The sequence below is a fragment of the Mya arenaria genome, chromosome 1 (assembly GCF_026914265.1).
Source record: "Mya arenaria isolate MELC-2E11 chromosome 1, ASM2691426v1".
Taxonomy (NCBI): domain Eukaryota; kingdom Metazoa; phylum Mollusca; class Bivalvia; order Myida; family Myidae; genus Mya; species Mya arenaria.
The window spans coordinates 18,502,122-18,529,171 of NC_069122.1; the positions used below are offsets into that span (position 1 = coordinate 18,502,122).

The 27,050-nt window shown below is 34.0% G+C and overlaps 1 protein-coding gene across 1 annotated transcript; it reads left to right on the forward strand.

Annotated features, from left to right (window-relative positions):
* Positions 1-6,949: 6,949 nt before the first annotated feature.
* LOC128238065 (MOB-like protein phocein) lies at positions 6,950-21,286 on the forward strand. The gene is made up of 6 exons (XM_052953644.1): positions 6,950-7,052; positions 7,245-7,408; positions 14,251-14,380; positions 16,362-16,441; positions 17,960-18,071; positions 19,378-21,286. Exons 1-6 carry the CDS (start codon positions 6,984-6,986, stop codon positions 19,501-19,503), a joined length of 681 nt encoding a protein of 226 aa, XP_052809604.1. The 5' UTR covers positions 6,950-6,983; the 3' UTR covers positions 19,504-21,286.
* Positions 21,287-27,050: the final 5,764 nt, after the last annotated feature.

The window sequence follows — 27,050 nt, forward strand, 5'->3', positions numbered from 1 at the left end:
AAAAATGGGGGGGGGGGGGGGGGGGGGTTATAGAGGAAAAAAAGATTGAGAGCAAAAATTGTACTCGAGTCCAATTTATTATTTTTGAGTTTTACTCAAGAACATTTTGTGCTGTAGAATTTATTTTTTTTAGAATATTGAACAATAATGTTAATCAACATAATATATGTGAGAATGTGCTTTTAAAAGTAGTAAAACATTAGTAATTTTTAATAATGTCATACTGTAATGTGGAGAAATGAGTTAAGATTGAGATTTGACTTAAGTATTTTCGTGATATTGGGGCGTGAGATACTTGAATTTGCCTTATCAAGATAACGGAAGAGTACATTATAATGATTGGGCTTAACACTGTAGTATGGTCTGTTTTACAGGAAAAAAAATGATTGTGGTAGTTACTTTGCCTTGGTATCATTGTCGGTGTGGGCGTTGGTTTTGTTGAAATGATATTAATATTTCTTACTGATTGCCCTGTGTCGGAGATAAGTGTATAAAAATGGTGTACATGTTTTTATTGTAATAAAGAGAAAGCTGTTTGCACAGTAGCTATTTATTCCGGTATTTTAAGGATATTTCTATAAATATATGTGTACAAATATGGTTAGTGATATTTTTTATCTTTTCTTAATTCAGAGGCATATCAATTTTATTATTGTGTGTTTCACAAACTGTAGAAGCAAGGTTGATGGGGATTATTTTTTTTCATATAAATGTTATGAAAATTGGCTGAACTTTGTTGGACCTGATCCCACCCTATATAGTAAAAGTTTTGTTAAATGCAAAGGTTTTAATAATAATAAAAAAGCTAGAAAGTTTATTTTGATAGTGAATTTCTAATTTTTAATCCAGCTTCCATTTTCATGGCATACTTGAAAAAATCAAAAAGATAATCTTGAAAATGGTTAAACCATAATTAGGATATTTGAAAATTTGGTGCATTATTATTATTTAAAAAAAATTATATTTTTAAACTTTCCTTGTCAATTTGACTTTAATTATCCAAAACAAATTTTGCTCAAAACTCTGAATTTAAATCATTTTACAAAATAATCCTAAGGTGTTAGATTTTCTAATTCCTTCATTGTCTTTCCGAATTATTGAATAATAAAAGAGAAATTTCGAAAAAATAATCCTTTGTTCTACATGATGTGAAATGCACAATGCTGTCAAGAATATACTTAGTGTATGTGGCTGATTTTTTGTCTGCCAAATATATTAAATTGAAATGCTGCATCATGCTATGTTAAGATCATATATCAAACAAAACATATTGAAATGAATTATTATTAATTTCAGTCATAGTTTACATATATAGAGGGGGCTCCACACTATAAAAATATTGATCTACAAAAAATCAATAAATCTAATGAATTATGAATGATATTGTCTGAAATGAAATGGACATTTTAGTTTACTTTTAATGAATTTTGTTTAAAAAGAGCATGTCAATAGAAATTAGGCATTCATTATTTATACAACCGAGACAAAATGAATTAAAAAGTGATTGCTGTTAAGCTGTCTGGTGACAGTTTTTAAGACAAACAGTATTGAAAAAGAATGTTCATTTTTTTGTGCAATTTATTTGGTTGTGTTTTTTTTTATTTATGATTTCTTTAAATGGACTCTCCCACTCCCCCCCTCGTGAAATACAGTCGAACATCTTTCTTTTTTCAATCCTGTATGTTATGTGAAGCTCTCCCCCTCGTGAAATATAGTCAAACATCTTTCTTTTTTCAATCCTGTATGTTATGTGAAGCTCTCCCCCTCGTGAAATACAGTCAAACATCTTTCTTTTTTCAATCCTGTATGTTATGTGAACAAATCTCTTTTAACAAAGTGAGTAACTCATATTTGGAAGTTTAATTATGAGTTTTTCTGTTCTTTTATTATTTAAATATGACAGAATGATACTCCAGTTTTTATTTGGATGCTTTTGGTCTTGAATTAACTTATTTCCCCCTTTATCTTCATATATATCCAGATACTTTTGGGTGTTATTTGTTCATTGTCATAATTAATAATCAACAATAACAATTTGAACACATTTTGAAAATATGGGTTGCAAACATGAAATCCTAGAGAGGGACTTTTCCAGAACCAGAACAATTATATTGCCAAGGAATTCCTAAAACAATATCAGTTTGTAATGGGTACATTGACTGATTTTTTTTAGGACATCTGGAATAAGTTAAGGCTGTATTCAAACATCAGCTAGTTCTAAAAATAAATTATTGAAAAAAAATGTTTCAGAAAAAACATGTATTTTTCTTTCCAACACAATCAGTATGCCACATATCTTTTATAAACTCCATCTAAATTATTTTAAATCTGTACACTGTTTTGCATGTACATATACTATTGAAGTTATGTTTTGAAAAGTCTACTGTAGATGGGTTTAATTTTGTGTTATAGTGTTATATTCTCTCTAAAACTAAAATTTTCCATCAATTCACAAACTCACAACTTAACTAAAAGTATACTTGTAAATCTATTTTGATAACAAAAGCAATTTATATTATCATAATGTGTTGCAAGTACCAAAATTTGTAAATAAATTCACAACTGAAAATAAAATGTGAAAAAAGGACCTCGCAAATTTAAATTCTTCTACAGTAGCTTAGATAGTGAAATTTTACTGATTCTTAGAGAACAAAGTTGTTATAATATTTAGCTTGTCCAGCCAGTTTTCATGTTGAAAATAGTATTAATGCCTGGTTATAGAAGAAATGAAATTCAGATTGTTACTTGTATATTTCATGACTTCTTTAAGCACATATATTTTATATTTTTGTATAGCCATTCATTATATTTTAAGATTAAAACAGAGAATTCATTGGGTATAGTTTTTCTTCTCTCATTGAATTCATGTTGTTGTCATTGTTATCCTGCCATATTGCTAACGACATGTAATGTTAATGGAACAATTGTTCATTGGCAGATCAAAAAACAATTTGCAACTATATGTTAGTTGACAATATGTTCATTGGCAACTACATGTTATTTGACATAATATTCATTGGAAGACTGAATTCTCATTGACAACAACATGTTATCTGACAAAAAGTTAACTGGCAGATAAAAAAACAATTTACAACTACATAATAGTTGACAAACAGTTCATTGATGAAACAACAATCTACCACTACATTGTAGTTGACAAAATGCTCATTGTCAGATAAAATAACCATTTACGACTACATGGTATTTGACAAAATGTTCATTGGCAGATAAAATAAACATTTACGACTACACGGTAGTTGACAAAATGTTCATTGGCAGATAAAATAACCATTTACGACTACACGGTAGTTGACAAAATGTTCATTGACAGGTACAACATGGTTGTACATTGGCTGACAAAATTATAATTGACAACTCCATGTCAGTTGATAAAATATTCATTGGCTGACCAGAGAATCATTGTTTACTGTCAGTTGACAAAATGGGTATTGGCTGACAACATTAGCATTGGCAGTTGTGTGTAAGTGGAGACAAGATGTATTGGCTGACACCATAGGCATTGGCAGTTGTGTGTAAGTGGATACAAGATGTATTGGCTGACAACATTAGCATTGGCAGTTGTGTGTAAGTGGATAAAATGGGTATTGGCTGACAACATTAGCATTGGCAGTTGTGTGTAAGTGGAGACAAGATGTATTGGCTGACACCATAAGCATTGGCAGTTGTGTGTAAGTGGATACAAGATGTATTGGCTGACAACATTAGCATTGGCAGTTGTGTGTAAGTGGATAAAATATATATTGGCTGACAACATTAGCATTGGCAGTTGTGTGTAAGTGGATAAAATATATATTGGCTGACAACATTAGCATTGGCAGTTGTGTGTAAGTGGATAAAATATATATTGGCTGACAACATAAGCATTGGCAGTTGTGTGTAAGTGGATAAAATATATATTGGCTGACAACATTAGCATTGGCAGTTGTGTGTAAGTGGATAAAATATATATTGTCAGGCAGCATTAGCATTGGCAGTTGTGTGTAAATGGATAAAATATATATTGGCTGACAACATAAGCATTGGCAGTTGTGTGTAAGTGGATAAAATATATATTGGCTGACAACATTAGCATTGGCAGTTGTGTGTAAGTGGATAAAATATATATTGGCTGACAACATTAGCATTGGCAGTTGTGTGTAAGTGGATAAAATATATATTGGCTGACAACATTAGCATTGGCAGTTGTGTGTAAGTGGATAAAATATATATTGTCAGGCAGCATTAGCATTGGCAGTTGTGTGTAAGTGGATAAAATATATATTGGCTGACAACATAAGCATTGGCAGTTGTGTGTAAGTGGATAAAATATATATTGGCTGACAACATAAGCATTGGCAGTTGTGTGTAAGTGGATAAAATATATGTTAGTGGACAAAATGTTCATTGTCAGACCAAATCCTCATTGACAATTACATATGTTAGTGGACAAAATGTTCACTGTCAGACCAAATCCTCATTGACAATTACATGTAAGTGGACAAAATTTTCATTGTCATACCAAATCCTCATTGACAATTACATGTTAGTGGACAAAATGTTCACTGTCAGAACAAATCCTCATTGACAATTACATATGTTAGTGGACAAAATGTTCACTGTCAGACCAAATCCTCATTGACAACTACATGTTAGTGAACAAAATGTTCACTGTCAGACCAAACTCACACTATAAGTATAAAAGGGCAATAACTCTTGAAGAAAAAATCATACACAAAATAATGTTTCTTTTTACACAGTACTTCTCCTCAACACTGTCAATATATGTATAAAGTTTGAAGTCAATAACTTAGAGACATATTCGTTTTTAATAGCAAGTGTTTTTATGGACAATTGTAAAAAAAAAAATGAAGGACAATAACTCTTAACAATCCATACACAAAATAATGTTTCTTATGCACATCACTTCTTTCAATACAGTCAATACGTTAATGAAGTTTGAGGTCAATACCTCAAAAACATGGAGTTATGGAGAGAAGCAGATTGTCCCAGTAAAAAAATAAATATAAAAATAAAACACAATCTGTTGTTGTTTTTTTGCATATCACTTCTCCTCAACACTGCCACTGTGTGTATGAAGATTGAAGTCAGTACCTCAAAAACGTATGGAGTTATGACACTTAAGTATAAAATTGTAGAATATGTGTATGATGTTTGAATTCAATATTTAAAAAGCATATGGGGTGGTTGTGAAAAGTTGTATTGTCCCGGTAAAAAATAATCAAGGACAATAGCTCTAAAACTACCATACAAAAAAGCATTACTTTGCACAGCACTTTTCCTCAACACTGTCAAAGTTAACTTGTTTGATGTCACAGGACGGACCAAGGGACAGACGGGACGAGGTGATTCCGATACAGCTACCACCAAAAATAAGTGCATGGGGTATAATAATCATTGAAAACTACATAAATGTTATTGTTAGTGTACAAAATGATAAACATTGGCATGCCAAAATATAATGAAGAACTATCCCTAAATGATAGCATGTTCATTGGTAGACTTAACAATTGTTAACAATCACATCAACGGTTTGTTTATGAACAAACCATGTAATCATTTACAACTTCTTAAAATTGTACAAACTGAGCATTGGCTGAATCGTTGAAAATGCATGTTTAAGAAAAAAATGTTTATTGTCAATCCAAGTAATAATAGTTGACTACATGTTCTTGCTGTCTATTTAAAACATAATTATGGACTATCCATATTAGGCTCGGCAAATTGAGAGATTGATCCCTGCTAGCTGAAGGAACATAATACACTTGGTTAATTATTTAAAGCTACCCACAGTTCAGAAACAAGCACGTGAATAAAGCACTCTACCTTAAATGTTTATTCCAGAAAACGGTAAGAGTTTTCAGTTTTGACACGTGACACGTGACGTGGGGTCGAAGTCGACATTCAGGTATTCTACCACTATATCCTTGAAAGCGATCATCTATATTTTGAGTGTTACCAACAACGGCGCATGGTATTTACGTGTTTCCCCTTCATTTTTATCTTAATATTGCTTGTATGTTTGTCAATAATGCATTATCATGGTGATGTGTTCCCCGCGGTGTAGAAAAGACGGGGAGGGGCACATATTGGGACATCAGGTGATTCCAACGAGGCGGGAATTCGACAGGCCAGGTGCGACTGCCATCATGGAAACAGATTAAGCCGTTATTTTACTCTCAATGAATTGACTTGAATACATCCAACCCCAGGCGTCTTTGAAGACCACAATTTTCATTAGCGTTAATAACGCGATTGAAAAATAATTACGGATGTGGTGTTGCTTGATTGGTTGAGTGACATTATCAATGGTTATCAACGTATCATTAAAAGGTCAAAATATTCACCATTTCGGGAAAGTTCTGGTGGCCGTGTGGACAAGCAAGCTGTTATAAAAAATATTGACCGGCGTGGGTTCGCCTGAACCCGTTCAAACCAAAATACCTTTTTTATGCTATAACTATTTTTTTCTGCAATTTCGATATCATAGAGTAAAATAATGATTAAATAAGTGTTTCAGATGCATTATCGGGAAAACTAATTTAATTTATTTATTATGCGAGTCACTTTAAGGTGAGGTGGATTAGCTGCAAGGATTTTAACGCACAATTAATTTACTTGTCGCAACAAAATGCTTTGTGAATTATCTCATAAATTTTCAGACACACATGCACTATCTGATATTATAAGATCTTATTGCCGTAATGGTAAAAAGAAAACAACCACATCCAAAAAGATCCACATTAACGTTTATGAAGTTTTGAAAAAAAATAATATTAAATAGTATTTACTGTGTCATTAGCCTATGAACCAGGTCCGGGAAATTGCATACGAACTTGGACCAATAACATACTCCAGATACGGATTACAAGATTCCTGCCACCGTTTTTCCTCAAGACGTTTTGGCAATTTTGTGAACGAGGTTTTCCTTGATTGTAACGCCGTTAGGTGGCACTGCAAGAAAAATGAAAATGGCAAAAATCGAGTCTGAGGACTCAATAATAAGACGTAACAGACCAGGAACCAAATCACAGGTAAATTAATATGACACTCCACATACTGCTACCATTTTACAGGATGTTACTCTCAAAACAATCTTAGAAAAGTAATGTCATCAGTTTTCGCGACCAAGAAGAACTGTCAAAAATTGACAATTGTAGAAAAATACGTTTTCTTTGTATGTCAATATCTTAATGACTGACGTTTATAAAAATGATAACATTCAGGCATGGTGTAGCTGGCCTGATGAAAGTTTTGAAGAAATGGACAGCACGCTTGCAGTGCAACAATTTATACAGCAACTGATTGCTCGTGATGCATCTCGAGTTGATGAAATACTCACTCCACCTGAAGGCCAAGATGAAGGTGTCTGGAAATACGAGCACCTTAGGTTTGTATCATCATAAAGCTTAACACTCCAACGTAATATATTTTCAGTCAGATTTTTAATGTCTTTTTGAGACTGGTAATATGCCATGGGGGCTTGCTCATAACGATGCAAGCCTTACGGGCCTGTGGATTTTGCTAAGAATAAAATTCTGATTGTGTTCATTTTCTTATCCTTTCAGTTTTTTTTTATGTTTCGTCAGTCTCCATCTTACTGTCAATAATACAAAATGAGGCTAAGTACTTCATATTTAGAATGTCTCGAAGGTTTTGATAGTTAAATTTGTTGACTTACATTGTGTTGTCGATGTATTCAATCAAGAACAATGACACGTTTCTATTTTTAATTTGCATGTTAATAAGAAATTGAAATGATACTGCTTGATGTTAACCCATTTCATTCGGGATACACCTTTTGGTGTAGTTACCCTTTACATGCGGGATACACCAAAAGGTGTAGTTTTTGACGTACTGAACTTTCACTTTATTTACTTTCGTTTTGACTGTATTGTTTCTGGTTTATACGTTTTCTGGTATGACCGGATGTTATGCGCATATAGATGCGCAGAAAATTTTAATGAAGAAATAATTTTAAAACTCAGAAATCAAGTTAAATTTAAGCGTTTTATTGCGATTTTGATGCAAATTTTGGTTGAAATGGATGGGACTTTCAACCTCAGTGATGATAGTGATATTGGGGTGGTTATAATGACGAAGTTTATGTGAATTTGTTTGATACAAACAGAAGCCATTAAAACATCGATAGAAATCAGAAACTATGAAATTTGCATTATTTGGTGGAGTTTTTTTGACGATCTTGAGGAGTTCTATAATGATTGAATGACAAAGAGGATCACCCCAAGGTTTCCAAGTGGGAATACAAAGAATGGTGGTCATAAAGAACAATATGACCCAAGAAACCCAGGCTATCGCACTACTGTCATTTATCAATAAAACTGTTATGGGGGCAAGACTTTTGGACCTTACTGGTCGAGGATTCAAACTGCTATGCCAACCAACATCGCGATGAACATCCACCAGCCCGATTTGCTCCGAAGTGGACTTGGGATGATATGAACGAACGAACGAAAGTTTATCCAATGAAAGGCCTCCAGCCCATAATACATGTTACAATGCAAATCAAATATAACAAAATGCATATATGTAACTAAATAAGAGTTGTGTCTCTTGGTTAACAAGTTAAGTGTTATCTATAGCTAACATGAGTTTATGAATGTAAAGAGCAATGGATTTAATATGGGTAACATTTTCCGATGCCATCATATTATAGAAATGAAAAATGTCAGTATTTCCACGATACCAAAAGAACAAATAATTTTCCCGGATGTCATTAAATCTTGAACACTTAAAAAACACATGATATTCATCTTCAATAACAAGTATGTCTTTATCCAATAAACAATAAGTACAAAAGCGATCATTTCTATCAATACAAAAAAATCGACCAATTTCAATATGAAGTTTATGACTAGATGTTCTAAATCTTGCCAATGATTTTCGTACAGGAAACGGTAAACTGATATTAAGGTATCTTTCAACATTCAATAAAGACTTAAAGCATTTATAAGTATCACAACGTGAGGAATTATTTACATCACCAAGCCATGTTTGTCTACAACAATCAGCAATTCTTATTTTAAAATGACACATAAATATATTTATATCTCCCACATCCTGGGCAATCCAAGCATACCCAAAGCCATATGTAAACAATATTTCTTTTATATAAGTTGCCCAAGTACGCCTACCTAAACTATCCAGATTTTTTATCATAATATATGAATTTCTAGGGAATCTATTTTCAGGCATTTGTAATACTTTGCACCAATATTTTACACATTTCGAGACATAAATAGTGAACATTGGTAATCTACCACATTCACCTAAAGCCACACAGTTATTTACAGAACTCTTAACTCCGAGAAAATATTTACAAAAGAAAAGCTGTACTTTTTCAATCTCATTACATTCCTTGAATCCCCAAATTTCTGAGCCAAATGTCAGTATCGGGGAGACCATTGTATCAAAAAGTTTAAAAAATTCATTATGATTAAACGTACCAAATGACAACTGATAGTTTTTAATTGAAAAAATTCTTTGCCTGAGCTGCTAATTTGGATTTCGCTGCAGACCAAGATAATGTTGGAGTAAACAATAAACCCATATATTTGTACATCGATGTAATTCTGACGATGTTACCATTAAGTGTCCAATTTTCATACTGGCGTAATGGGCCTCCGTTTCTAAATACAATAATTTCAGTTTTTTTCAGATTAATCTGCATCCCATATTCATTACAAAAGTTGGAGATAGCGTTTAATTGTCGTTGAAGGTTTATGGCAGTATCAGCACAATTTGCCACATCATCTGCGTACAGTAAACAGTGTATATCAGGAATATTGTCCGTGATAAAAACACCCTGGTTACAACTATCTTTAAGATATTGACATAGATCATTGATAAAAAGATTAAATAAAATTGGAGAATATAAATCTCCCTGCCTTGTCCCAATATTACACTTAAAACCCTCAGTAGCATAAACTTTTTTTGTATTTACCTCATCATTTGTTATGACGTCATCAAAAAGACCACCAGAATTATCTAATTTTATATGAGCTTTGAGTTTAGAATACATCGACAGTATTACGTTTATGAGTTTACCTTTTATTCCTTTGTTTATCATATTAGTAAAAAGTTTGTAATGACCCAAGGAATCAAAGGCCTTTTGAAAATCAACATACAACACGTAAAATCTGCCGCCTGGTTTTGACAAATATTTTTGTATTAGGCATTGTAATGTAAACAAATTATCAACAACAGAATAACCTGCCCTAAATCCAGCTTGCGATTCATCTAAAACATTGTATTGCTCTGACCATTCTGTGATTCTTTCTGTAACAATACTTGAAAATATCTTATATATAACATTAATTAAAGAAATACCACGATAGTTGGCTGGGTCATTTTTAGCACCAGACTTATAGATAGGTGTAATTAGACTAGTACTCCAACTGTCCGGAAATTCACCCGATGAAAGGATTTTATTAAATATTATATTCAATATAGGCGTTATCAATGTAATGGTATTTTTATAGAATTCAGCGCCTATGCCATCAATACCATGTGCCTTTCCAGCTTTTAATTTCCTTATACTTTTCTCGATTTCCTCATTTGTGATAGGTGCGTTTAATATATTTTCAATTCCGGTATGTTCAGCCGTATTAGAAATATCCAAGCCAGCAACAGACACTTGATTGTCTTTAAAAAGTAAAGATTTAAAATATTCAACCCACTCATTAGGCTTAATTGAGCTCACTGCCTCAGGCTGTTTATATGTACATCGCTTTAATGTTGACCAAAATAACTTTGGGTTTCTACTGTTATCTATTAACATCTGACGTGCATGCTTTTGATATTCTAATTGTTTCTTTCTACATACGTTCCTAAAGGATGACCGTGCTTCTTTATACATATTAAAATCAAAATCATCATTAGTATGCCTAAAATGGCGCAATAAAACTGTTTTAGTATGTTTCAACTGGATGCAAGTTCGGTCCCACCATTTTGGTTGATCAGACTTATTTAGCAATATCCTTTTCTTACACTGCATTACACCCGCCGCTCGTTTATAAATATCCAGTAGCATAGAAATAGCACTATCTATATTAATTTCGACTAAATCTGAAATTGAACGACTGTGTAAATCAATCATAGAACAAAAATTAGATAGAAACTTATCTGCCATGCGTTCACTCCATTTAAAACTATCAAACGTTTGTATATTAGGTTCGCGGTCCCCTTGTATATCATTAGTACCGTTATTGCTCTGCCTAGGAATAGAGAGTTGAGTTACAATAGGAAAGTGATCAGAGCTATCTATATCATCAACATTAAAGTAGCTTATGTAATGAAACAACTCTGATGAAGCTATATGATAATCTACTACACTTCGACCCCCATTAGCACAACATGTGATATTCCCCTCTATATCATTATGTAGTCTACCATTTATAATATGTACATCCAAAGTGCAACATAATTCAGTTAATGCTTTACCAAAGGCATTGTATCGTTCAGAATCCTTATTGTGTCTATGCATACTAAAGTTATCCGAGTTATAATCTACCTCTGCATTATATACATAATTTAGATTGTCATTTGGTATATAATCTAAAAGATTTTTGGTTCGAGCATTAAAATCACCAGCCATATATATGAGACAATTGTTATATGTACTCTTAATCATTGAAATATTATTCTCTATCAGAAAAATGCCGTTACTGTCATCTTGGTATATAGTGGAACCTTCTGGGGATACATATGCTACATAAAGTATAATATCATGTGCAAAATCATACAAAGATGACTTAATGTAAAGTACAACACAATTTACATAATCTTGACATATGCGGCTTATAAATCCTGATTGAATAAATTCACATTTTACAAAAACACTTACACCGCCGCTATTTCTAATTGCATTTGCAGGTTTCTTTCTAATATATCCGAAATGTTTATATGATGATAAAAATGAATCAAATTCGCTTTCGTTATCACCCCAAGTTTCCACTACGCCGAATATATCAAACTGTTGCATATAACGTTTAATCTCTTGATCATTGTAGTATTTGCGTAGACCAGCTACATTCCACGTGGCAATATCAAGTTTATAAACAAGGTCACATGTATTCACGCCTCGGCCGCTTCCTTAGTCGATCCTCGGAGTGTCTTCGGTTTCAGTCGGAGTGTCATCATCGTCCAATGGAATTTCATCCCGTTGAGCTCGTCTATTGTCGTCCCGCTCCTCGCGATCACGTGCTCGTCTTTGGCGCCATTTTGTTCCCGGCTTACCGCGTGCTGGTCCAATTTCATAAATAGATTGATCTCGATCATTGTAACCGTAAATAGTGTCCTCGATTACCAACTTGTCATAGTTCATTGAGGCATAATTGCCTTCGCTCGGATATTAACCGTTTGCCTAATTCTCTGCGGATGGCTCTTGTTCTCTCAGTAAAATCCTCGTGAACGATATATGACGTGTTACGTAAAAAACGCTTTGCTTTATTCAGAATTTCATCTCTATCCTTGAACTTTGTAAATTTTACAATGATAGTGCATTTATCGGCACTAGCATTCGATTTCATACGATGTGCCCGCTCTATGTCAACATTTTCGAGATGTGGCAAATTTAAGTCATTTTTGATGAATGAGCGCACCTTATTTTCTGTTACATTCCATGGTTCATTGATTTTACCTTGTATACCATTGAATTTTAAGTTGTTGCGCTTCATTTGAGCTTCACAATTGTCTGTCTTGGATTTGAGAAAATCAATCTCTTTCCATAGGGATGCATTTTCTGATTTTAATTGATCATTTTCGATTTTCAAGTCCGCAACTGTAGTATGAATGTCATCAATTTTGGTATTTAAAGACAAAAAATCATCTCTGATGTCCTTTTTGAAGTCTCTCAAGTAGGCTAATACCTCAGCATTACTATTGTCATTACTGACACTTACACTATCCTTCCGAGCACCCGCGCGCTGTGTTTTGGGCCTGGCACCCTGATCCTGATTCATGGGGGGTAAATTAGCAACCTGGGCAAAAGAAAGCTTCTGTTGTCGGGTGGTTCTCTTAGGGGTGGGGTTCTCCAACAATTGCTCTGATCCAGGGCCGGGATTTCGCTCCACATCGCCGCACGTCGTCACGAGTAAAGCACACGCTAATATCACTATTCTAAGAGTTAACTTTGCATTGTCCACATTCACTTTTATTCCAAAAATCCGACATTTAAATTTCCCTGGCATAAAGAATGAACCGATTCTAACACGGTAGGTCATTAAATCCACTCCCATTGTCGAAATACTTAATATTTATCAAATATTTACACAGGTAAAAAATACTGCCGCCATTTTACAAGGGACGCAACTCGTTATAACTGTTATAACTTTTTATAGATTTAAAATATTTTCATAATTCTTTCTTCATTTTAAAGATAGATTAATTTAGAAACTTTCATACATGGATTATGTGACATTTGAAAAAAAATATGTGTGATTTTTTTGCTTTCAATTTGTGCATATTTATTTTTTTTTATTTTTTTTCATCATCACCTGGTTAACTTGCAAAAAATAATTTATTTAAAATCATTTGCTAATGAAACTTACATAAACATGTGCATATTTTTATTTCCTTTCCAAATATGTAATCTTCATTGGGTCTTGTACCAATAATAAAGAAGTTATTAGTGTTTATACAACACAATGGTCATATAAAGTCAGATGGCTTATCAGTTATTGGAAAATGCCCAGATATTCAAGGTATTATATCTTAACTGGGTCTCAGAATGAAATGGGTTAAGGGACTATTTATGCCCTTTGAAGGGTACACTTACCAGACTCATTACCAATGCAATGAAGTTTATATTTTTCTCAATCACCACAAAAAATATCACAATAAAAATAACATTTTAGTCATATTTCTGTTTAACCTTGACACCCTGAAAAATATGGACACATTGACTTGTATTACTAATATAAATCAATCGTAATTTTCCTAAATTTTACCAGTTGAACTGGTCGGTGTATAAAACACATGTAGCCTTTTCCCAAATAGCCGGATAAAAATCTTAATTGTTTTCCTTGTTGATATAATTAGCAATTTTAATGCGTCTCAAGGTTTAATATTATCATGTTCATTTCCATTTGGGCTTGTTCAAAGATACTAGTACCAAATTCGAATTCCTAATTTCAATTACTGTACTGTGAGAAAAGTTCATATATAATTCGTGGATTGTTTTTGAAATTGCATGTTTATGTGTTATTTCAGACAATTCTGCATGGAACTCAATGGCATTGCAGTTAAACTTCAGACAGAATGTAACCCTGAGACCTGCACACAAATGACAGCCACAGAACAGTGGATCTTCCTCTGTGCAGCACACAAAACACCAAAGGAGGTCTGGTACAGTTTTGTTCATGTGACCTGCTCAAAGCTTATGTTTGTTTAAAATTGCTATAAGTTTGTGACATCCTATTTTTTACTTTCTTTGTTTATAACCAGCATTTTTTGGTGTAAAATGATTGTACAACTCACTTCCAAAGGCATGCTGGATTTTTCATGTACTACCAACCATACTTTCATACATTTTGCAAAAAAAGGGTTGCCTCGGCATGGTTTCATCAAAGTAAATCATGAATGTATATTCCACGCTGCATCTTGCTGCGATGCAACTTACCGTGATATGCAGGTATTTTATCTTTAGCTTGTCATCATTAAACAGACTGTGTCTCGATTCGATTATCGCTACATACCGCTGCAAAAAATGGAAAGGAAAGACCAGTCTACAAAAATACATAGTAACAAGTACTTGCCTGTGCGCATAAGGCTAATCTACGTGATCAATTTATGCTTGATTATCGGAAAATGAAAGTAGAATTTACGTTAAAGTTTGAGTACCACCTCAAATATTTTCAAAGTCCATTGACATCTGGCTTTGAAACTTTGCACACTTGTTTACCATCATGCCCCCAACCTGTACACAGGAGAAGGTAACTCTATTAAGCATTTTGACAGAATTATGCCCCTTTTTCGACTTAGAATTTTCGTTAAAGTTTGCGTACCACCTCAAATATTTTCCAACTCAATTTATGTAAATATTTCAGCACATCATGTATTGCATTGAAATCTAATCTAACAGTGATTCATGCATGTTTCGCCAAAACTTTTCAATCCATACACCAAAAAGCGGCAGAATAGTCGAGTGCGCTGTTTCTGTGACAGTTCTTGTTTCAATTTCGGCTGCCCTTTTGCGAGTGTGCGAGTGCTAAATTCAAACCCTGATTTATAGGACGGGAACAAAGAAATAACCTTCAGAAAATTTAAAACAGCTACCCTAATAAACACTTTGCAACACTGTGTTAGAATCGACACAGGGCAAATTATAGCAATGAACGGGGTGTGTGACATGCTTATATAGCAGGGTTTAGTGAAAAATAAATTGAACAGTTAATATGTGTGGTAGGAAAAAATTGCTGTGAATAGAAAATCCGCAATATGAAGGTGTGGTTGGTAGTATACATTATTTAGCAGTTTTAAAATCATGACATGCTTAAATGTTAAATTATATTTAACAATTTAAGGTTACATTAAAAAATGATAATGATAGGTTTATGTCTTGTGTAAACAACAACTTAAGAATTGATTATCCAATCATGATAAAAGTTTGTGACAGTGTTTTTTGCAATATATCTTGATTTAGTTTTATCAATGGATAAATCAGGTCAAATTTTTTTGGAGTCTTGCCCCTTTTATGTTAAAAACTTATTATTAACTTAAGTATTTATTATCCAATCATGATGAAACTTAGTTTCATTGTTTATAGGCATGTCTTGGTCAAGTTTGATCATAGGGTTAAACACATCAGGTACAGCAGTTTTATGCCCCAAAACTGTTAAAAAAATTTGGGTATTAAAGTTGTTCATGACTGTCGAATCGCCTCAGTAACTCAATTTACTACTAAGTTTGCTATAACCGATGCTCAAAACAGAGATCACATCCAATTTTGTGTAATTATAGTTTTTTCTAGCAAATTTTCCCAATAAGGCCTAATAAAAATGCATTTGGTTTGGGTTACCCGACTCTACCTACGAAATCGGCGCTGACCCTACTGTTTTTATAGTCATTTGGTGATTTTTATTTAATTTTTTTTAGTCTGAAGAATTATGGAATCTTTAAACCTTTAAATGATGATGACAATGACATTCTTATATCAAAAAGAAGAAGAAATAATTAAAAGAAAAGCCCACATACCCTACCTGTGTTTGAAAAGGATATAACGCTAACCAAACAATTTTCTTTTTGCCTAACACCATGTGTGTACATGTGTAATACAGTACCAAGTACTTGTTTTCAAAATTTGTGTTAATTTTATTTTTCAGTGTCCTGCTATAGACTATACCAGGCATACCTTAGATGGGGCTGCTTGTCTCCTTAATAGCAATAAATACTTCCCCAGCAGGTAAGGGCTTTTCCAGTTAAATATATAACCACTTTGGGGGGAACAATTATTTAAATAGTTTATAGGTGGGTGTCTATTTTTGTTTATTTGGATCCCAATAGGGCAAAATTACTCAACCATCCATCCTACTTAATTAACCAAGTTAGATAACTCTAGTTTGCATTTAATGCAAATAATTGCCCTTTATTATTCAACTTAGAAATTCTGGTTAAGGTTTTGCGTGCAAGCACACATTGGTTAATATCTCAGCAACTACTTGAGGTATTGCATTGAGACTCGATACAATGGTACTCAACCATCCAACCTACTTAATTAACCAAGTAAGATAACTCTTATTTTCATTAAATGCAAATAATTGCCCTTTATTGTTCGACTTAGAAATTCTGGTTAAGGTTTTGCGTGTAAGCACACATTGGTTAATATCTCAGCAACTGCTTGAAGTATTGCATTGAGACTTTATAAAATGGTACTCAACCATCCAACCTACTATAATAATCAAGTTAGATAACTCTAGTTTGCATTTAATGCAAAATAATTGCCCTTTATTATTCGACTTAGAAATTCTTGTTTAGGTTTTGCATGTAACCACATTTAAGTCAATATCTCAGCAACTACTGGATGTATTGCATTGAGACTTTATAAAATGGTACTCAACCATCCAATCTACTTAAATAACAAAGTAAGATAACTCTAGTTTGCATTAAATTCAAATAATGGCCCCTTTTTTATTCGACATAGAAATTCTTGTTAAGGTTTTGCATGTAACCACTTTTAAGTCAATACCTCAGCAACTACTGGATGTATTGCATTGAAACTTTGCACACAGGCTCCCAACCATTTAACCTTCTTATTTAATCAAGTTAGATAACTCTATCTCTCATATTATATAATTTTTGCCCCTTTATTATGCGACTTAGAAATTCTGGTTAAGGTGTTGCATGTTAGCACACACAGGATATTATCTCAGCAATTACTTGATGTATTGCATTGAGACTTTATACAATGGTATTCAACCACCCAACCTAATTGAATAACCAAGTTAGATAACTGTATTTTGCAAATAATGGGCCTTTATTATTACACTTAAAAATTCTGGTTAAACTTTTGCATGTAACCACATTTATGTTAATATCTCAGCACATCATGTATTGCATTGGAATCTAATCTAACAGTGATCCATGCATGTTTCGCCAAAACTTTTCAATCCTTACACTGAAAAGCGGCGGAATAGTCGAGCGCGCTGTCTCTGTGACAGCTCTTGTTGTTATTCAAAACTAATAAGGACATAAAAAGAAATTTAAGCAAGGGTTGGGATGGAAATTCAAAATTGTTGCAAATTGAGGGATTGTGTTAAAAGATGATTCAAAATAGTCTGCTAATGAAGAACACACCTGCAGAAAATGAACGGGTCTCTTTTACCTTTGCAAGAATCATGGAGAAAATTTCGCTTACATGTATACCTCTTTTTTATGTATTTTTTTTAATATTTATCTACATGTACCATATTTACGCTTTCAGGGTGAGCATTAAGGAATCTTCTGTAGCCAAGCTGGGATCTGTTTGCAGAAGGGTGTACAGAATATTCTCACATGCCTACTTCCACCACAGAGCTCTCTTTGATGAATATGAGGTATTGTTCCTGGTTTTACATGTAAACGGGGGTTTAGAAAAAAGTCATAGCCCTCAAAACAGTCATGGAAATGAGTCATTTGGACAAACAAGCTCAAATTCATATTCTACTTCTTGGCATTACATTTTAGAACAAGCCCTGCTGTACAAAACCTAGAATTTAATCAAGCCCGTAAACCATTTTACCAGTGCAGGGCTTGCGGTCTTGTGCTAGTTTTGACTACTGGCTTAAGTGTGTTGTCGACATTGTGCAAAATTTTTAACATTGGCCGTAACTCTAAAACTGACCAAGATCTTGGTCTTGGTTCCCATGCATTTACGTGTACGCAAAAATTGGCTCATTCCAAGACAAAAATAAACAAAATTGTCAGAGTGTTCAATCTGTGAGAGCGCAGCTTTAAAGTGACACTTGTATTTAAAATCAGTACATACACATGTATAACAAAAATCAAATTTTGAGTGAGAAAACCGTTAATTACTTACTAAATCATGCATTTATGGAAGATAATAATTACTAATAAAAAGATTGTATTTAATAGCTGAAAAAGCAAAAATATTAAATGACTTCTGGGTCCTAAAAGATTTACACCAATCATCTCTTGTCTCATAAGGTAGAATACCATATTTTTTGCTTCTTTATTTCAAATTAAACACGGTATCCTTCATAAGAACCACTGTTTTCGATATTTATTCATTCTTTTCGGTAAATTTAAGTAATTGTATTGATTGTGGTTCTGATTGGTACAGTCAGAGTGCATCTTTGACAGAAATATGAAATTTAATATTTTACAACAGTAGACTGTAGAATTTAAAACCACCTAAATGGTGAATATTGAACTGGATGTTTATTCATTAAGTTAACGAAGTTTGTGTTAAAATTGTTGTAAAGCTTTAAGTTTACTGGCCATTTTGTAGACATTTTGGAACAGCTGTATGTGTATTGATTGGGAACATTTATGGCTAAAGAAAAAATTCTTGTGATAAAGTGAGGAAAGAAATTTGAAGTAATAACTTATCGTTATTTGGAATTTTGTATGATTAACAAATTTTCTTGAATCTGTATAAATATGCGATTGGCAACACCTTTATTTCCCAATTTTGTGTTCTTCATAAAACTGGCAATAGTTAAATTCACTTAAATGTGTTCGAAAAAAGAAGATATGACACTTATTTAAGATAATTTAAACTAATGACTTAGACTACGCTTTGATCATAATTGAAATGCGCTATTTATGTATGCATAATATGAAATATTATATGGGACAATCTGATCTAGTATAAAATTTGGTATTTCTTTTTATTTTCAGAATGAAACGAGCCTGTGCAAACGATTTACAGTTTTTGTGACCAAATATGAATTGATGTCAAAAGACAATCTTATCGTGCCAATTCTCGAGGACCAGCAATCTTTGCAGACTGAGAGTGAAGCTTGATGAACATATTATCTCCCTTTTGGGAAACATATTTTTAACTCAGTTGCTCCCCTTTGTTTGAGAAATGCAAATTTATAGTTTTCAATTTTGCAAATTTTAAGCGAAGAAACCTCTGACCTCCCTTTGAATGTTATGAGGATGATATGATAGTATATGATTTGTACATATATAGATATAGTCATTCTTACCTTTTCATTATATATTTATTCATTACAGATATACCGTTCATAAAAATAGTTAAAGAAACAACCCTTAATCTCAAAAGGAACCTTGCTGCAGTATATACCGTAGTTTGTTGTTCACAATTAATGCATTCTTTTGAGTTTACTTTCACAGAACCTGGCCGGCCTCCTTTAAATGAGGCTGGCCTCTTTTTCTTGACTGTTGTGCTACTTGACAACTCGTGAAGAAGTCCAATGGCATTCATCCGTGTTACACAACCACTGTCTGGGCTCGTAACATTTCATCTTCAGCGTGTTCAATTGGTGAGAATAAATTTCCCTTAAAAGCCTTTTAAAAAAAATATAGCTGGAAGGGGGGTGCAGTGCTCCAGCCAGGATTTGAAAAGGGCAGGGGCACTTTTGATGCGTATTGAATGAGCCTTATTGGGGCACTTGCAAGGGCCAATCTATACAGTTATCCATATTGTGTATGTGTTGTAGCTACTTTCAAAACAAATAGTTTTATACTAATAACTAATACCTGAGCCGTTATCTTTACTTAAGTGTCAAAATTATGTATACTTATTATTTTCATACTAATTTCCTAAAATTGACTAGACAATATGTCCAATACATTTCAAATAAAGTTCATAATCATCAAAGGCTGTTCTGTCAGACAAAATGGCAGCAGGGTGCCAGAGAAGTGTAGCAGGGTGCCAGAAAAGGGCAACTAGGTGCTCCCCCCCAGTTATTTAGGCCTAACTGGAGCACTGCAATGTAAACTACAGGGACAAGCCAAGTAGTCGAATTTTCAAAATTAAGTCCTGTTTAGATGCAAACAGCAATTGCCCAAACGACAATTAACTAGAGACACAAACATGTTATTTAAATTTATCTATAATCGGTCTCGTCCAATCAATATCTTTAGAACCCTTTGCCCAATCATTCACAAATTTGTTCAGAATGTGTTTGGGAATATTATCTTGGACATGTTTGTTAACCAGCCATATCGCTTTAGTCACTCAAGAGTTATTGCCCTTTAGTTATAGAAATTACCTAAAATCAGTCTTGTCCAATCAATAACTTCAGAAGCCTTTGTCCAATCAACAGCAAATTTGGTTATAATGTGTATAGGCAGAATATGTTGTCTTTAGAGTCTTCAAACTTTGTATGCTCCTTGGTCAAGTTCAGTAGAGGACCCCTATGGGTTTTGGGGTCAGTAGGTCAAAGGTCAATGTGAAGGTGACCTTTGGTGCTTCCAAAAGGCAACATATCTGATTTGAGGAAATCTAGTGGAAACCTAGCTACCTATTCAAAATAAAAAGGCTGATCCATTAGTAATCCTTTTAAGAAAATAAAATTATAATAAATAACATCTTAAGTAGCTTGAAAAAGTGCATTCTTTCATTTTGATCACACTTCATATATTTATAAAAGAAGTTGGTTGCTAACAGATGCATTCGCTCAGCCTGAGAAATCCTAAAAAACATGTAATCACTGTATATTTAAATTTTAATGCATTTCATATGTGTACTGTACTGTGCATGTACACTATTTATGTAAAAATCTGTCATTTGTACTACATGTGCTATCATATATAGATTATTAAATTATTACAAGGACATGTTATTTTGGTTTAAATATGATTTTCCAGCATAACTGGGTTCGTGCAATAAAAAAGTGCTCCTGATATAAATGCAATATTTAGTCATGATCATTATGCCACTAATATACGTTTTTAGCTTGACTATTCGAAGAATAAGGAGGGCTTTACTACAAGTTTGAAGGCAAGTTGGGATTTTCACTTATAAGTCCAATACCCTTAATTCAACTGACTTAATACTTTACACAGTTGTTCAGTTCCATCACATAATGAGGTAAGATAACTCCATATCATATTTTATACAAATTATGGCCGCTGATTGACTATGGAACTTAGATTAAAGTTTAAGGGCAGGTTAGGATATTTATTAATAACATCTTTATCCTTCATTCAATTGACTTAATACTTCACACAGTTGTTCGGGACCATTACACAATGAAGTTACTTAACCCCATATTATCCTTAATACAAGTTATGGCCCCTGATTGACTAAGGAACTAAGGTTAAAGTTTTAGGGAAAGTTGGGATTTTAATAAAAAACAAACTCTTCTATACCCTTCATTCAATCAACTTCACAGAAATATTGACGACCATCTTACAACAAGGTTACATAACTCAATTTTAACCTTTAATACAAATTATGGCCCTTGATTGGCTTTTTTTATTTCATTTTGTTTTTGTGTCGCCTGACTAGGCAACTTATAAGGGTTACTTTTGTCGGCGGTGGCGGTTGTGTCCCGTTTCACTTGTCTGAGGCATATCTCGTCAACTATTAGTGGTATCAACTAGAAATTTCATATGTAAATAGATCTCATTGAGGGCAAGTGCAGTGCACAAGAACCGTTACTCTATATATATGTTAAGAGTAATTGCCTTTTTTTAAAATTCAAGCTTAAATTTTGTCAGAGGCATATATCATCAACTACAAGAGGTATCAACCTGAAACTAAATAGGTAGAAAGATCTCATTGATGGCAAGTGCAGAGCACAAGAACTGTTACTCTTGCTTCCATATTTCAGAGTTATTGCCCTTTGTTCATTTTCATGCTTTAAGTTTTGTCCGGGGCATATCTTGTATAATATAAGAGTTATCAGCTTGAAACTTCATATTTTGATAGATCTCTTGGAGGGCAAGTGCAGTGCACAATAACTGTAACTCTTGCTTTCTTAGTTTTAGAGTAATTGCTTTTTGTTAATTTTCATGCTTTAAGTATTGCCCAGGGCACATCGTAAAGAATATAAGAGATATCAACTTGAAACTAGATAGATCTCATTGAGGGCAAGTGCAGTGCAAACGAACCGTAACTCTTGCATCTATATGTTTATCGAGTTATTGCCCTTTGTTAATTTTCGTTGTTAATTTTTGTCCGGCTTACTGTCGTTACCTTCAGTTCAAATGCCACCTACTCTTGAAAGTTAAATGGCAACATCACTGTCTATAAATGAATAAAATGCCAATCTAACAGCTATAATGTCGACAAACAATAATTCGTCAGGCGACACATCCGACTCGCGGAGTTCTAGTTTTTCTTTTGACAGGCACATTTCACTTGATGGTCGGGTACGAATCAATAAACATGTACATGTAACTCCATTTTGAATCTTAGTAATCGAATCCATTCCTCATGTTGTTGAGTTATGCACCAGTCAATTGTAACCACGGTCACCCAGGTCCGGGGAATAGTTTCATGCTGGTTACCCCCCCCACACACACACACACACCACCACCACCAAATACCCCCGCACCAAAGGGAGCCTAGGTAAGACCCATCCCCAGCTATTTTTGGCGCGAAGACAATACCACCGCATTCACCCGGCACTGCGGGGCCACCTGGAAGGTAAAAATCACGGCCCACTTTCCCGGCTATCCCCGGTATATCCCCGGACCTAAGGGCCGTGGTTACAATTGACTGGTGCATAGGGACTGAACAAACAACGTAACGTCCACCACAAATTGTTTTATAACAACAGAAACAATTCAGCATAAAAAACCTACACGGATTGAAAGTAGCCAATGGTCTGAGATGGTATTACAGTTAAACTGCGGTCATCCGAACATGCGGTCGTTCGAAAACCCGCGGTCATTCGAGGTCGAAGCTTTGTCCCGACCATTATTCCTTCTATTTTCATATACACATGTACAATATACTGACACCGGATCGAAACCTAATAAGTCGAGCACCATTGCTGGTCCCAAATACACAAATCATGCGCAAAACCTTATATGATGACCGCGAGGTCATTATTTCAGACAGTTTCCCGAAAGCATGTTCCAAATAAACCAACAATAGTTGGCAGGTGTTAACATTTTTGTAAGTTGTAAAAACTTGAAATGGTGTGAAAAGCCGATTTTCACCGTTAACGTTTGACAGCTTATGCTTGATTAGTGCATTTGAGAAGATAATTGTGAAAAGTTTATGACAAGAATTTAATCATATTCTTATGTTTGTTAAGAAGTTGGTTTTTCGTTAACGAACCAGTCAATTATACCCCCCAGGTCCGGGGGAATAGCGGGGACTTTGACTTTCGGGCCTGCCAAGCCCGGGCAAAATCCCCGTCCTTCGGGGTCGAACTGATGGTAAAACCCACGCCAAATGCCTCCGCACCCCAGGGACCCTAGGTAAGGCCCATTGCCCGCTTTATTTTGCGCGAAGACAAAACCACCACATTCACCGTCACTGCGGGGCCATCTGGAAGGTAAAAACACGGCCCATTTTCCCGGCTATACCCGGGGGGGGGGGGCGTGGTTACAATTGACTGGTGCATAACATTTTCACATTAAGTATACGAAAACCTTTGAACATATGAGCGATTTCTACAACGCAATACATAATCGGTGCCGAAGTAAACTTACGACTTCAAACTAAGTTTTGAAAATACATCGTAAGACATTTCGTAACAGACCAAAATGGAACTTTTAGCCGTTTGAAACATTGGATCACTCGAGGTTTTAGGTCCATCACCGGCGTCCTCGAGTAATCGCAGTTTTACTGTACTATACTTTGATTCACGGTCATGTGCTAAAAACACACGTGACACTTTTAAAGAAACCTGGATATTTACTACTCACACATATATAAAACAAAATGTTTTTATAAGCTAAATTTAGATGAAAAATATGATATACCTTGTTTCAAAACTGAAGCATTGCTTTTTGTTTCGTCGATCTGGTGTCATATTGCACGTATAGTGTGCAGTGCGAGTATCAAATTGCGTGGATGGATAAGCCATGCGTAGAACGCTTATTAGGAACATTCAAGTACAAAAGAGAAGTCATGCATGCACTTGTTGTGTGTCCCGCTGACAGCGTGAGGTTTGCCAGTCATCCGAATGCCAAATGGGTTCTAAATGACCAGGGCTTGCGCACTTATCCTCCTCATTCTGTGATAAAATGGGATAATAGTGCATCTAGCCACAAAGAGAGGCAGTGGTGTCATCTGGCGATTGCATTCGATCTGGAATCACTTCCAGGCCAAGCTTTGGTGCTCCCACAGATGCAATATGGACTCAACTGGTCTCAAGTCTCGCTGTCTGATATTGACTTGTGTAGGCCCCTTGTGTAGACTTGCAAAGCATACGCGTTATGCCACATTTCTTGTACTACGATAGTGTAACGGATGGTAGTTTGCGATAAGAGAACTAATCAGACAATGGACACTTCTGGGACATGCCTAGTAGACAAACATTTAACAAACACATTTTGAAAGGTACAAATAACTTTTATGTTTTGTTATTATTCTAAAAATATTCCAGATAAATGTAAAAATAGTTTTAACAGTTCTTGTAAAAGTATATCACAAGGCTTATTTATGATAATATTTTTCATCATACTGTGCACATCATACACTGACTTTCTGTGCATTTCGTAACTGTACACAGCTACATGGAAAGGAATTAGTATAAGCAATTACATTGCTTGTTTTCCAATCCATTTCAACTTACTTTTGTTGTACTGTTATTTTTGTAAGTATGAAATGAATAAATATGTTTAAACTAAAGACAAGTTTAGCTAAGATAGTGAACTTTGTTGGTAACGCACCCGCACCTGCCTATTAAAGTGACTCGCTCATGTTTTAGCTTTCCCGGTAATGCATCTGAAAACACTTAACATATTTTATTATTTAACTCTATGATATCGAAAGTACAGAAAGAAATACAGTTACAGCATAAAAAAGTATTTTGGTTTTAGTGGGGTTCGAACCCACGCCGGTAAAGTCAAGAAAAAACGGCCACCGGGACTTCAACAAAAGTGGTGGATATGTTGACCTGTTAAGGATACTTTGATAACATCACGTGATCATGTCAATCAACCAATCACGCAACACCACAGCTGTAATTAATTTTCAATCGCGTTATAAACGCTAATATAATTGTGGTCTTCAAAGACGATATTTGAGCAAATATCAACATTTGCTGAAGGTTTCCAGCTTTTGGTATTTTGCTTTAACACTCCTACTGATTTGCCACACTTTATTTCGTTATTAAAAAAGTGCATTTTACAAACCATGAGCGATTCACTTTAAACCGGCGGTCAATGGCTGCAGCCCCACAACAGGCGCTTTTTTGAGAACTATCATTTGAGTTATTCTGTCTTCAAAACTGTATCAACGATGACCAAAATATAACTATATTTAAATGAAGATTTAAGAATTCCATATAAGTGTAAGTAATTTGTATGTAAGCATATCCACATATGTGAATTGCACATGACCATAAGGAGACAAGCTTACCTGGTCGGTAAATATCAAAAATATCAAAATCTGACCTAGTTATTGATACCTTTTTATAGCATTGAATCAACAAGTAGAAGTGTTACAATTATCGGACAGTTATTTTTAAAATGGCGTTTTCTTAGGTTATTAAAGAACCGGTGTGTATATGCACAGTTTCTTTATTTTTCTAGTATACATTATAATTATTAAGAATATTTGGTTATCTTCAATTTCGAATTTTTCAACTAAAAGTTTTGGTTTTGTCTTATTTATATATCTTCATTTTATTTATCCATGTTCCCTTTCATTTTATTTTGTTTTCTATTGATTAATAAGCAAAAATAACGAGAACCACCTGGGAAATAATCCCCAGTGTTTCATGTGGCTATTAAAACTATCAATTTTTGTTTCTAAGGTTTCACAATGTATTTTGTATTCATATAAATCGATATTCAGCCTTGAATTGAAAATGCCTGTTTTTTTAGAATTTAACATTCTGTGATACGTTTTTATGATATTGAGAGAATACTATATACAATCAAGTACTATCTAATATTAACAATTAATTTACTGTTTTATTTAATACCTCCTCCCTCCCTTTCCTCCTCCTCGTCCTCCTCCTCATTCTCCTCCTGCTCTACAACATCCACTTCATCATCATAATCATGCAGATTGCTTATGAAATTGAAAATATTTACAACAAGGACTAGTTGTATTGTATTTTTTTAATTGTAATACTTTATATATAGGATGTATCACGAGTCGCCATATAATATACAATTTTATTCAGAGTGTTCAGGAAATGTGTTAGTAAGAGAGCCTTGAGAGAGCATATTAACATTTTCCTTGACAAGTTGAATACAATTTGTGTATTTTATATTAGAGTGTCAGATTCTTTTTTTCACATGATTTTCCAGTAAAATACAGCAAACTACGTGACGGCTATGTTAAACCGGAAAAGAGATATAACATGTGATTATAAATATCGAATGTTTTGTTATTGATTGACAGTAAAATAATATGTATTGTATGTTTGTGTACGTGTATTTAAATTTTGTAAATAGAAAAAGTA

Coding starts and splice junctions, on each gene's coding strand:
- LOC128238065 (XM_052953644.1), top strand. CDS start 6,984: ATGAAAATGGCAAAAATCGAGTCTGAGGACTCAATAATAAGACGTAAC. Junction 14,381..16,361: donor CACACAAAACACCAAAGGAG/GTCTGGTACAGT, acceptor TTTATTTTTCAG/TGTCCTGCTATAGACTATAC. Junction 18,072..19,377: donor CTCTCTTTGATGAATATGAG/GTATTGTTCCTG, acceptor TTTTATTTTCAG/AATGAAACGAGCCTGTGCAA.